This window comes from Cervus canadensis, chromosome 17 (genome assembly GCF_019320065.1).
Source record: "Cervus canadensis isolate Bull #8, Minnesota chromosome 17, ASM1932006v1, whole genome shotgun sequence".
Taxonomy (NCBI): Eukaryota; Metazoa; Chordata; class Mammalia; order Artiodactyla; family Cervidae; genus Cervus; species Cervus canadensis.
The window spans coordinates 8,751,767-8,765,520 of NC_057402.1; the positions used below are offsets into that span (position 1 = coordinate 8,751,767).

Sequence of the window (13,754 nt, forward strand, 5' to 3'; positions counted from 1 at the left end):
ATATAATAGCCAGGACATGGAAGCAGCCTAGATGCCCATCAGCAGATGAATGGATAAGGAAGCTATGGTACATATACACCATGGAATATTACTCAGCCATTTAAAAAGAATTCATTTGAATCAGTTCTAATGAGATGGATGAAACTGGAGCCCCTTATACAGATAAACTGGAGCCCATTATACAGAGTGAAGTAAGCCAGAAAGATAAAGACCATTACAGCATACTAACACATATATATGGAATTTAGAAAGATGGTAACGATAACCCTATATGCAAAACAGAAAAAGAGACACAGAAATACAGAACAGACTTTTGAACTCTGTGGGAGAAGGTGAGGGTGGGATGTTTCAAAAGAACAGCATGTATACTCTCTATGGTGAAACAGATCACCAGCCCAGGTGGGATGCATGAGACAAGTGCTCGGGCCTGGTGTACTGGGAAGACCCAGAGGAATCGGGTGGAGAGGGAGGTGGGAGGGGGGATCGGGATGGGGAATACGTGTAAATCTATGGCTGATTCTTATCAATGTATGACAAAACCCACTGAAAAGTTGTGAAGTAATTAGCCTCCAACTAATAAAAAAAAAGAATGTATGTACATATATAACTGAATCGCTTTGATGTACAGCAGAAATTAACACAACATTGTAAATCAACTATAATTCAGTGGGAAAAAAGTATACCTGGTGATTCAAGTGTGCAATTGGATTTGGAGAACTACTGCTTTAGCGTTTCTTAGGCAGGAGAAATGATTTTTTAAAATTAAATTAGCCTGCTAGTGGGCTTCCCCAGTGGCTCAGCAGTGAAGAATCCGCCTGCAATGCAGGAGATGCAGGTTCGATCCCTGGGTCGGGAAGATACCCTGGAGAAGGACATGGCAACCCACTACAGTATTCTTGCATGGAGAATCCCATGGACAGAGGAGCCTGGCGGGCTATAGTTCATGGGGTTGAAGAGAGTCAGACATGACTGAATTGACTTAGCAGGAATGCAGCAGCAGGAACGATCCTTTATTATACTGAAAACTGAGTATGTGAATAAAGAAAACTGAGTCTATGAGTAAAAAATTACGGTGATCTTGGGACTCACTTGGCAGTCCAGTGGTTAGGACCCTGTACTTCTACTGTAGGGGATGCAGATTCAGTTCCTGGTTGGGGAACTAATGATGCCACAAGCCACACGGTGCAGCCAAAGACAAACAATTGTGACCGTTCCTGTGCCATTTCTCTACCTGCCTTCTTCTACACCCCCACCCCCTGTGTATCAGACCTCTCAGACTCCTAGGACAGGCGTGTCAGTGCATGGCTGATAACGAACGGGAGTTTCCATCGTGAATGAATCTACTTCAGTTAGGTCATTTGAAAGCACAGTTCACATTAGGATATCTATAAATCAGGAAACAGGTGTTTTAATTTATAACTAGTAGCAGCTGGCACCACCACCTTAGGAAAAACAAAGGAACTGTCGTGGGTGCAGCAGAGCTGTTTTGTTGGGGAGTGCCGTGCCTCATGGCGCAGGCCGGTGTGGTCAGGAGGAGACCACAGCGTCTTGTGCTGGTGACGCGCCGCCGTGGGTTAGGAAAGGACTGGCATTACTCTGGGCAGAAGCGCCTGTCTTCAGAAACTGTTAGCTCCTGATATTTGGGGTTTGTAGCTGTCATACAAAACACCCCCAATAACACTAGCCTTTTATTGCTGAAATTCCTACTCTGTTATTGCAGTTCTAGGAATAGTCCCCAACCAACCTCTCCTTTTTCCATTTGAGCAGTTTATATAGCATGAGGTTTCTTAGGTATGCGAGTTTTCCATGACAGCCAAACTGCTGGCATGTAGGATTTGGTTTAATGATAATAAACAGAATTCTAAGGTAAATGTCCTAGTTGTTAATGAAATTTTAAACATTTTACTGATTTATAGTCGATTTACAATGTTGTGCTGATTCAGAAATCAGTGTGCAGTACAGTGGTTCAGTCACACACACATTCTTTTTCATATTCTTCTCTATTACAGTTTATTATATGGAGTGTAGTTGCCCTTGCTATAAGTAGGAGCTTAATGTTTATCTGTTTTATATATAGTAGTGTGTATCTGCTAATCCTCAATTCTTCATTTATCTCTCCCCCACCTCCTTACCCCTTTGGTAAGTGTAACTTTGTTAATGAAATTTTGAATATCCCTTTTATTCTCAAAAGACGAGTGTTTCTGGTTATCCAAGTATAAAATGTTAATGCCTTTCTTTTCTTTGCTTATTTCATCAATTCCACTTTTAAGTTTACAGGAGTGGATTACATTCGACATAATCAGACTTTATGCCTGTTGTTAATGATTTAATCAGTGGGCTTTGTTTTAGTTGTATACAAGTTAGTTTTGCAGTTTACACTTAGATCTTGCTTTTTAAAACGCTCTTTGCTGTCAGAATTGTACTGAAGGTGAACCCACCAGCCATGCATTCCATTTTGGAGAGAATGGCAGCTGAGGAGGAAGAGGAAAGTGACGGCCATTATCAGGAGGAAGAGGAGGGAGGCGCTCATTCCCTGAAGGATGTCTGTGACCTGAGGAGACCAGCCCCGTCTCCCTTCTCTTCCCGCAGGGTCATGTTTGAAAATGAACAGGTAAAGTAAAAGTGTGAGCAAGCAACAAAGGATTTACCCTCTGTCAGGTAGCCATGGTTTTAATGCTTTATCTTTTAAAAAATACTTTGTATACTGCTTTTGCTAGATTTTTAGCTCCAAAATTGAATAATATATGCTTTTTTTTTCCCCTTGGTTAAAAGTTACATGCTTATTTATTTGCTCACATGGGTAGGATAAGCAGATACTATTACTCTTTCAAATATAAAATGGTTATTTGATGCTTTTTTTTTTTTTGCACTAAACTGTTATGTTCTAGATGGTGATGCCAGGAGACCCTGTAGAAATGACAGAGTTTCAGAATAAAGCAATCAGCAATTCTCACTATGTGCTGGAACTTACGTTACCCAATATTCATATAACACTACCTAATAAAAGCTTTTATGAGAAGCTTTATAATAGGTGAGTTTGAACATATTTACTTAAATCTTTGGGATTGAACTCTCCCGCCTCACTGCCTGTCTACCACCCTACCTCCCTGTTTTCCCTCTTCTCTCTTTTCTTTTCCTGCTTTAATATTGTCCGCTCTTTCAGTGTACTTTGTATGGTGTTGATTATAGAGCCACTGCTGTTGTGGTGGGCTGCTGTCACGGTCGAGTTTCCTAAGCAGTGCATCCGGTAGCAGGGTTTCTCGTGTGTGACGTACTTACTCCCTCCACCCTAGGTTGTCTGGTTGCCCTCTGTCCCCTTACCATGGAGCATGAGAGAACGCCTCTGTGTACAGTGATAGGACAACACACTGAGGCCTGTGCAGGGACCGCTGCCATTTTATAGGTGAGGAAACGGAGCTCGCGGGGCCTAGGTAAACTATCCAAGCTCTTCAGGGTCTATGATCTTTCTACTCTAGAAGGCCATTTATTTCAAAATACTTGCTTGGTATATATGTTTAAGGATATTTAAATATGGTAAATTTAAGTTTTTATACACAAGTTATAACTTAGAGCTTCTAATTCTCACCAGTCCCTTGGATTGCAAGGAGATCCAACCAGTCCATCCTAAAGGAAATCAGTCCTGAATATTCATTGGAAGGACTGATGCTGGAGCTCAAGCTCCAATACTTTGGCTACCTGATGCGAAGAACTGACTCTTTGGAAAAGACTCTGATGCTGGGAAAGAATGAGGGCAGAAGGAGAAGGGGACGACAGAGAATGAGATGGTTGGATGGCATCACTGACTCGATGGACATGAGTTTGAGCAAGTTCCGGGAGTTGGTGATGGACAGGGAAGGCTGGGGTGCTGCAGTCCATGGGGTCACAAAGAGTCGGACACGACTGAGCGACTGAACTGAACTGACAGTGATATGAAAAGAGTTGGAAGATACTTGGATAGAGGGCCAAGAGACCCTGGTGTAGAATCAGAGTCCTAGAGTCTTTGTACAAGAAGTGTCCCTCCTCAGAGTTAAAAAAAGAAAGCACATCTTGTTAGAACTAGAAACTTAACTTATAACTTGTGTATAAAAATTTAAATTTGCCATATTTAAATACCCTTAAGCATATATACCAAGCAAATATGTTGAAATAAATGGCCTTCTAGAGTAGAAAGATCATAGAAGAAGATCTTGAACAGTTTACCTAGTCCCCATGAGCTCTGTTTCCTCATCTATAAAATGGCAGTGATACTTGTACAGGCCTCAGAGGGTGGTTTGGAGCATTATATGGTATAACGTTTGGAAAATTCTGCGAACAGTACCTGGCAAAGAGTAAACACTCAGTAGTCCTCTATTATTGTTGTCATTCCCATCCACTCTGGCATAGCTGAAAGGTGGTCATGTGGGTTTCTAGAAAAAAAGATGTCCTTAGTGTCTGTTATCGTAGCTCCCCACATGTAAACAAGTTATCCAGATTTTTGTTAATCTTCAGAAACTGCAGACTGTTGTTTCCGCTATGGATTTGCGTGTATGTATACTCAGTCGCTCAGTTGTGTTCAGCTCTTTGTGAGCCCGTGGACTGTAGCCTGCCAGGCTCCTCTCTCCATGGGATTTCCCAGGCAAGAATAGTGGAGTGGGTTGCTGTTTCCTCCTCCAGTGAGTCTTCCCAGCCCAGGGATCGAACCTGCATCTCCTGTGTCTCCTGCGTTGGCAGGTGGATTCTCTACCATTGTGCCACCAGGGAAGCCGGCTGTAGATTTACTTAGTGCCAAATAGGATTTGGATTTATACATGATCTGAAGTTTGGAAACCACTGATCTCTAGATCACTCTCCTTATTTTATGGCTGAGGAATGTTTACTAAACTAACTAATGTGCAAGGCTAAGACTGAGAAAAATGAAACAATTAGTGCAAGGTCCAGCCCAGAGGTCAGAGGCCTTCATCCACTTCTTTCTCCTTCTGCATTGATTGAGCAGGTTAAATTGGGACATCAGAATTGTAATACACACCTGAAACACTGCATTTACAAATATGTGTTCATTTACCACTTCTTTTTAAAATACAGGCCCAGGCCTTTTTTGATTATGAGCCACTGGTTAGAATTTTTTTGCTTGATGTATACCCAAGGTTTTGGCTACAGCTATCAGTTTCAATTTCTTTAAAGTAGAGTGAAAAAATAGTTTCAAGCCAGTCTGAGTGCAGAATCCTTTCAGGTCTTTAAGGTGTTTTCCCCTTCATTCTATATACTTAAAAGTCACCAGGTAGCACAGTATTGAATTAAACTGCTTACAATTGCATATAGTTGGTATGAGTGGACCTGAGACCAAACGCAGTGGACCTAAGGTGACCACACAAGGAGCACAGTCGTTGGTGACTAGACGAAGTGTGCAGTACAGCTCTGGAAGCAGAAGTTCTTAGGTGGGCTGGGGAGGCGCCCACCAGCAGTAGACAGGTAATGTCTAGGGGACCTGTCAGTCTGGCAGGTGGGGTGATAAATCGGGGAACTGGAGATCACCTGTTGTCTGGGGAGCTGGTTAGGTAGGGTTGCTTAAGAGAGCTTCTGTTCTCTCTTACTCTTCTCTCTTCTTTGTCTCCCAGGCCTCTAGGACTGTATAACTACTGCAGTGTTCCCACCCTCTGGATCATAGAAATCACGTATCTCAGTTACTCAGAGTATGAATTCTTTGCCCTTTATTTGGCTTTGTATTTTCACTTTTATTTTAAAAAATTTCAGACATTCTCAAACTTTTAGGAATGTTGCAGGTATAGTATAAAGAGCTTTTTTTCCCCTCAACCATTTGAGAATAAGTTTCTGACTTGCTGTCCCTTCAGCCTTGAGCAGTTGAGTGTGTATTTCTCACAAACAGGGACATTCTTCTACCTAACCGTAGTTCAGCAATCAGAATCAGAAAATTAATATTATACATTAACATCTAACTCTCAGACCCCATTAACATTTTGCTAAATGTCTCAGTAATGCCCTTTACTATATATAAAATTTAAAAATATCTTTCTGAGCAGGAATTATAACTAACTCTGCCTTTACTGCATACATTTAAAATAGTGGTTTATTCCTTTAGTCTTGGAGGAGAAAATGGCAACCCTCTCCAGTGTTCTTGCCTGGAAAATCCCATGAACAGAGGAGCATGGTGGGCTGCAGTCCATGAGGCCGTAGAGTCGGACATGACTGAGTGACTGAGCATGCATTCCTTTAGTGCTTTGACCCTTCTTAGATAGTCTTAGATACAGAAAGATTTTTTTTTCTCCTATGTCAAAAGTCCTTCAGAATAGAATACAAAAAATTCTCTACCTGGTTTATTAAATCAGATATTTACTGAACCTTCATTATGTTTCAGACTCATAGCCACAAAACCACGGTGATATGTCTAAGTATCTTAAATGTTTCTTTTCTTGATTTAAAACATCATCTAATGTATTAATGGTGTCAAGACTGTGTTTAGACCAAAATGTAAATAAAGGAAAACAGTAAAATCATATGAAACTTAAGTTTGCAGGTCTCCTACAAACTCCAGGTTTTACTTAAAGTAATAATTTCTCTTTAACCTATAGCTGTAGGGGATAAGGTAAAGGAAAATTTCCTGAGAAAATTCTTCCTTTTATACTTTCACTATTTCTTCATATAGGAGTTTAGACTAAGACCTGGATTTAGACTCTTGTTTCTTTGTCCTGTGAGTAATGTGCCCAGGAAATAACGAGCCACATGAGTACTGAACCGATGTGGGCATCCCTGTCTGTGTGTCTGAGATGAGACATGCTTCTGCTGACTGTCTGGTGTTCTTTACCCAGTGATGCTTCCAAGAAGAGACCTTTTGGGTGGGGATTACAGTTTGTGGAGAGTGACAGTACTCCGTCCTGGCTTAGACTCTCTAGGGCCTCAGCAGCTCAGGAGTTGGCCCGGAAAGTTCCTAGACCAGTGGCTTCTCACAGGGAGGGGCCAGGGTTGCGTCATCGCTTGTCACCTTGATTGGTATTCACGCTAGGCTCTGTGATGAGCCTGTGCCTTTGGCAGTCCTTCCATGTGAGTCATCTGCTGGGCCTCCCTTCAGACCTTCAGTGCCTGCTATGTCACAGCCACCGTGCTCGGCACATGCAAAGATGACTACGGCACAAGTCCCTCTCTGAGGGGCTACAGTCTCGGGAAGGGAAACAAGAAAATAGGGTATTCCAGGTGCAGTGACTACTGCATCATGCATGTGTAGGGTACTCAATGGGTCTAGGCCTAACAAAAATCTTTGTAGAGGGCGTTGTAAAGTCTTGGTTTTCATGACAACGTGGAGGTGAGTGGTGGGGCTGGGGATATCTGAGAAATGACAGATATCTCTTTCAGAAAGTGGGATGTGATCTTAGCCTGGCTGGACATGCATCACCCCAGTAGTTATCAGTATTAACTTGGCTGTTCCGTGAGTTAGAAGGGTTTCCTCTCTTTAGTCCCTGTTCAATATGCTTCTTCATCTCATACAAATTTCCCAGTGAAGCTGTGCTTTCTGTTGTAGAAAGAAAAAGCAGATAATTCCTAGAGACCATGAGCAATGGAAAAGAACTGAACGGGGAGCTGGACATAATCTGGGCTCTGGTCCTGGTTCTCCCACTAATTAGTTTTGTGACCTTGGGCAGGTCACTTAACCTTTATGAGGCAGTTTCTTCAAGTGTAAAATGAGAATAATTCTCCCTTGGCTGTCCCATAGGATTGAGGCTGTAGTTTACAGAGTGTTTTCATATATATGAACAGTCTTCCTTTTGTTATTTATGTGTTTTTATTTTTAATAAACCTCCTTTAAATGTGTTCAGATGTATGTAATTTGATCTGTATTAACACTGGTGAAACTAGGCATATCGCTAACTAGGTATGTAATTGTACCTCTTCCTTTCTCATGGCCCTGAAAAGTGTATCAATTATTTTTCCATTGAAAGAAATTTCATTTCACCCTTTAGAAAAACTGCTATTCATGTGACTTCTTAAAGGAATATCCTGTGGTTTGCCTTTAGTTGAAGTAGGAGTTATGTATTTATTTTTCAACTTTTGTCTTTATAGGATCTTTAATGATTTGCTGCTATGGGAACCAACAGCTCCTTCACCAGTAGAGACATTTGAAAATATTTCATATGGTATTGGGCTTTCAGTAGCCAGTCAGCTGATTAATACCTTCAGCAAGGATAGTTTTAGTCCATTTAAATCTACAGTTCACTATGGTAATATATTTTAGATTTCTTCTGATTTAGAATGCCTGGTTTACCAGTAAACAAAGTAGTAACCTTTTAAATTGATGGATTTAAAAATGTTTGTTTGGTGTTTCCCATTTATAACTATATTTTATTATATCTTTTACTGATTTATAGTATTTTCCCACTTCTGTTTATTAATAATGTTATTAATTAAATGTTATACTTATAGTGATAGTGTATACACTGAAGTTCAGTGGTAGAGAAAAACATAGAAGGTACATTTTTATCATCATACCTGATTCTTTGTAAAAATAAACAGGTAATATGAATATTCTTGTGATAATTTTCAAGTTTGAATGCCCTTTTATTTTAATAAGCTGTTAGAACAGCTGTAATTGTGCCGTTTATTTCTCATAGATGAGGAAAGTGGATCTGAGGAGGAGACTTTGCAGTATTTTTCTACTGTTGATCCCAATTATCGTTCTCGTAGGAAAAAAAACTAGACTCTCAGAACAAGAACTCACAGAGTTTTCTCTCAGTTCTTCTGAGTATTAATCATGGGTTAATGGCAGTGTTTACAGATGTAAAGGTAAGGATTTACAAATCTAAAGTGATTTTTTCAAGTGCATCTCATTTTGAAATTACCATGATATACTCAGTCAGTAATTGAGGTAGTTTGAGGTTGTTTCAGTGACTAATGAAAGTCAGTTTTCTGAGGTGGGCCATGATGACGGCAGCTTTGGAAATTTAGCTTTCATGGCAGATCAAAAGATGAGCATTATATGAACCTTCTTTTGGAAAACATGCCAGTTGTACTCTTGAAGTGGTAACAGTAATTTACCTGTTGCAAAGGAGGATGAAGGACAGGGGCTCATTTGGCCGAAGAGGCCTGACATAGCATTTTTCATACTGCCGTGTTGGATGATTCAGGAACCAGACAGCTTTGCCGCAGTGGGGAGAGCCTCCTGACCTGAATCAAGAAGTAGCATGTCGAGGGTCCTTCTTGCTTTTCTGCACTTAACTAATGACGTCTCTGTGTTCTCTGATCTTATTAGCAAGGTAATGGAGATCTGTTGGAAAACAAGCATGGTGAATTCTGGTTAGAATTCAACAATGGTTCGTTATTTTGTGTGACAAGATATGAAGGTTTTGACGACAAGCACTACGTTTGCCTTCATTGTAGCAGTTTCAGTCTCTACCACAAAGGTAGGACAAAGTGTGAAGGAGATGTGTTTTGTTCACTTCTGGTTAGACATGTTTAAATCTTGCTTAATAAAGAAAATTTACTGAGAACAGAAATCGCTATTAGAAATTATTTTCCAGGAGTGTTCTATTCCACTGGCAAAGTAATAATTATTGTAAATTAGAAGTTGGCTTTTATGTTCCTTTTTTTGCAGTGACTTTATTGAGATATAATTCACATTTCATGTAATTCACCCATTGAAAGTATACAGTGGTTTTTAGTATTTCATAGAGTTGTGTAACCATTATCATAGTCAACTTGAGAACATTTTCATCACCCCCGAAAGAAAGTCTGTAACCTTCAGCTGTAAACCCCCAAAGTCCTGCAGTCCCCTCCAGCCTTAAGAAGTGTTAGTCACTCAGTCATGTCTGACTCTTTGTGACCCTATGAACTGTAGCCCTCCAGGCTCCTCTGTTGATGGGTTTCTCCAGGCAAGAAATCCCTTTGTCAGTGGGATATTCCAGCCATTCCCTTCTCCAGGCGATCTTTCTGACTCGGGGATCAAACCTGAGTTGCCTCAATTACATGCAGATTCTTTATTGTCTGAGCCACCAGGGAAGCCAGCCTTAAGAAACCACTTATTTATTCTCAGTCTCTATGGATTTGCATATTCTGGCTGTTTCATGTAGATGGAATCCCACAATAGAAGATTTTTTGTGATTGGCTTCTTGGCATGATGTTTTCAAGGTTAATCCAAATGTACCAGTGTTTCATTCCTTTTTACTGCCAAGGAATAGCCCATTTTATATACACGGATCATTTGATTATTTTCTCTCAAGTGGTATTTCCTTTTGGTAGTACATACAGAATATACTGTTCTTTCAGCACATTCCTTGTGTTACTTCATGAATAGAAGTGGGATACTTGGACATTCTTAATGTTTATCAGATTTCCCTATTTAAATGTAACTTCCTTGACATTTCAAATCTCAATTTTTTTGTTTTTAAACTTGAATAGTCACTTTTTCCAACATTAGTAGAGAAGAATGAATTATTAATGCCAAGCTAGTTCTTGGTCATTTTGCTTCCAGGGTTATGTTATGTTCAGTGGAGGAACATGGATTTTTGTTTGGGTTACAGAAGTTCGTGAGTTAATTTCATGTAATCATTCTGTTATATTGTCCTCTCATTGTGGATATAGGCATAGTGGATGGAGCAGTTCCTTCTACAGAAACACGACTGCCTAGTTCAACCCGCCCACATTGGTTAGAACCTACTATTTATTCCTCTGAAGAAGATGGCCTCAGTCGAGCTTCTTCAGATGGTGTTGGAGGAGACACTTTGAATATGCTGTCTGTTGCAGTTAAAATACTGTCGGATAAATCAGAGTCCAATACAAAGGTGTGTATTTTATACTTGTATACCATTAAATACTTGTTCCTGATTTGATTCATTTCAGTTCAGTTGCTCAGTCGTGTCCGACTCTTTGAGACCCCATGGACTACAGCATGCCAGGCTTCCCTGTCCATCACCAATTTCCAGAGCTTGCTCAAACTCATGTCCATCAAGTCAGTGATGCCATCCAACCATCTCATCTTCTGTCGTCCCCTTCTCCTGCCCTCAATCTTTCCCAGCATCAGGGTCTTTTCCAATGAGTCAGTTCTTTGCATCAGGTGGTCAGAATATTGGAGCCTCAGCTTTAGGACTGATTTCTTTTAGGATTGACTGGTTTAATCTCCTTGCAGTCCAAGGGACTCTGAAGAGTCTTCTCTAACACCTCAGTTCAAAAGCATCAATTCTTCAGCTCTTAGCTGATTCAATTACTAGCTAATAAAAATGATTGCATAAATACAAGATATTTGTTTTCTTAGAAAAACTTTTCAAGTTTTGAACTAGAAGGTCATGTAGGTGATAAACATACCTTTTTGTGTTGTTTTGTGTAGGAGTTTCTCATTGCTGTAGGGCTAAAAGGAGCCACTCTCCAGCATAGAATGCTTCCTTCTGGGCTTAGCTGGCATGAACAGGTAAGAGAGCTGGGATGTATGTGTTGATTTATTTTTTACTCTGTTAGTATTTACTGCACATACTGAAGATTTCACAAATTATAAATGTTCAGTGCTCATTGAATTTTCATGAAGTAAATACTCCTGTATAAACATTGCCTCTTATATTAGAAAATAGGACATTATCACCACCCCAGAATGTAATTGGTTTTTTACCTTAATGTTTGGTTCTTAAACATCTCAAAGACAGAGTTATCTTCTGTCATTAAAGGGAAGGGACCCATACAGTGCCTGTCATAGAGGAATATAAATGATGTGTTGACTTGCACTTATAACTGTGTATTCTTTTTCTTTTTTTTAATAACCATATATTCAAGTACCATAGTTTCAGAATTATTCCCTAGGCCAACAGCATACGTTGAGGCATTTATAAGGATTTATGTAATAAATTTCCAATGTATTAACTGTATTTGGTTAATTATATTTTTTCAGAGGAAACTTTGGGTAAAGTTCACTCTTCTTTACGTGAGAATAAAAACTGTACTCTGTATAATTCTTGTTCATTTTTCTTAGAAAGAGAAACCTTTTCTTTGCTCTTGGAAAATAAGTTGTTTTAAACTTAAATGCTTTCAGAAACATCCTGAAACATAAAGTGTATATAGAGTAGGGGTAGAGAGATGGTTAGTCTGCTGGCTGTCGGTAAGAGAGAGATTCAGCCAAACCTTTTTATTTAGATGGAAATACAGGAGGGTAAATGGTGGTGAGAGGACTAGTTTTCAGACTGAGCTGGGTATAAATAAAAGGGAAAGGAACTTCTCCCAACAATGGGTTTATAGAAAACCAGAAGGAGAGTTTTAAACAGACTTTAGGAAAATTTGTTTTTGTTTTGTTTTCAAAAAAAATTATTCCAAGCAAAATCATGTTGATGGTAGATTATACATGCTTTTGTTAGTTTCATAGGAGATGATTTTTCCGAGATCATTGTAGCAGTGTGATTGTTAGATCATCTCTTCATTTCAAATCCTAGTTTTGAAAATACTTTTGAAGTAAATTCCTTCAAATGATGATTTTTTTTAACATTATGATTTTTCACTAAATGATTAATTTTTTTTATAAGCTATTTTATTTCATGTTGATATTAAGGATATCATATCAAAACTCTTTTTTTCTTCTAAAGCAGGGCCTTTTATATTTTTGTGATTATAGATTTTATACTTCTTGAATATTGCTGATGAACCTGTTCTGGGATACAACCCTCCAACTTCATTTACAACCTTTCATGTCCATCTCTGGAGCTGTGCACTTGATTACAGGTGAGTTCATAAGTGGAGCAAAGTAAAGTTTTAAACTCTAAGACATGTACTAAGTTTTGAAAAAAACATTCAGTAGAGTTAAGGCTCAAAATGCTCTTTAAAGGAGGTCTCTTTTGTTGTGACAGACTAATGTTCTCTTGTTTCCATGTCGTATTAGGCCTCTTTATTTGCCAATCCGATCTCTTCTTACTGTTGAAACATTCAGCGTTTCAAGTAGTGTCGCCTTGGATAAATCATCATCTACTCTCAGGTACCATGTAAACCTCACTGTCTACTGAAGGCAGCTGTTCAAAACATACTAGTAGAGATTTGAACCCTTTAATTAAAGTCTCAATTGTTTGTTAAAAGCAACATTCTTTTACTATTAGTCATGTTCCTTTATCTAAGTTTTCCATTTTTCTTTCTCAGGTGATTTGTCCCATCTCTTCAGTTTGTTACTGTATTTCATTTTTTAGGGCGAAAATTAACTCTTGAGATTGTTAGTTTACTTTTTAAAACATTTATATATGAACTTCCTATAATACTTGATGCACTTTATTTTCCTAATTTAAACTTTGTGATTTGGGCATCTATTAAAACTACTAAAAATTTAGAATTAATTTGAGCAGATGTTTAATCTCAGTCACACCATTTAAATATTTGTTAGTCATAACCAGTGAGTTTTAAAGAAGAATGTTCGATGACATTTGTGAGTTAGAACCTTCGCATGACTGATAGCATTTCTATGAGACAGAGTGGCACAGCTCAGTGATCATGCGGCAGATATCCAGGTTAGTCTTTCAGGTCTTGATTTTGTCTTTTTTTTCCCCCAGAATAATTTTGGATGAAGCTGCTTTACACCTGTCTGACAAGTGTAATACTGTTACTATAAATTTGAATAGAGGTAAGAGTTAAAAAAAAAACAGTATCTAGGATAGATAAATGCACTTTTTTTTTTTTTTGTATCTCAATATTTTTTAAATATTTTAACTCTGAAATAATGCCATGAAATTAAAAGACACTTACTCCTTGGAAGAGAAGTTATGGCCAACCTAGATAGCATAATAAAAAGCAGGGACATTACTTTGCCAACAAAG

At 38.9% G+C, this 13,754-nt stretch overlaps 1 protein-coding gene across 1 annotated transcript in view; it reads left to right on the top strand.

Moving 5' to 3' along the window:
* Nucleotides 1–13,754, top strand: part of ATG2B (autophagy related 2B) — a 78,635-nt gene that overhangs the window by 34,772 nt on the left and 30,109 nt on the right. Inside the window, 11 exon segments of the mRNA XM_043489548.1 lie at nt 2,416–2,611; nt 2,889–3,031; nt 8,050–8,207; nt 8,598–8,669; nt 8,672–8,769; nt 9,236–9,386; nt 10,564–10,763; nt 11,306–11,386; nt 12,572–12,678; nt 12,836–12,928; nt 13,491–13,561. Coding sequence (XP_043345483.1) covers nt 2,416–2,611; nt 2,889–3,031; nt 8,050–8,207; nt 8,598–8,669; nt 8,672–8,769; nt 9,236–9,386; nt 10,564–10,763; nt 11,306–11,386; nt 12,572–12,678; nt 12,836–12,928; nt 13,491–13,561 — 1,370 coding nt within the window.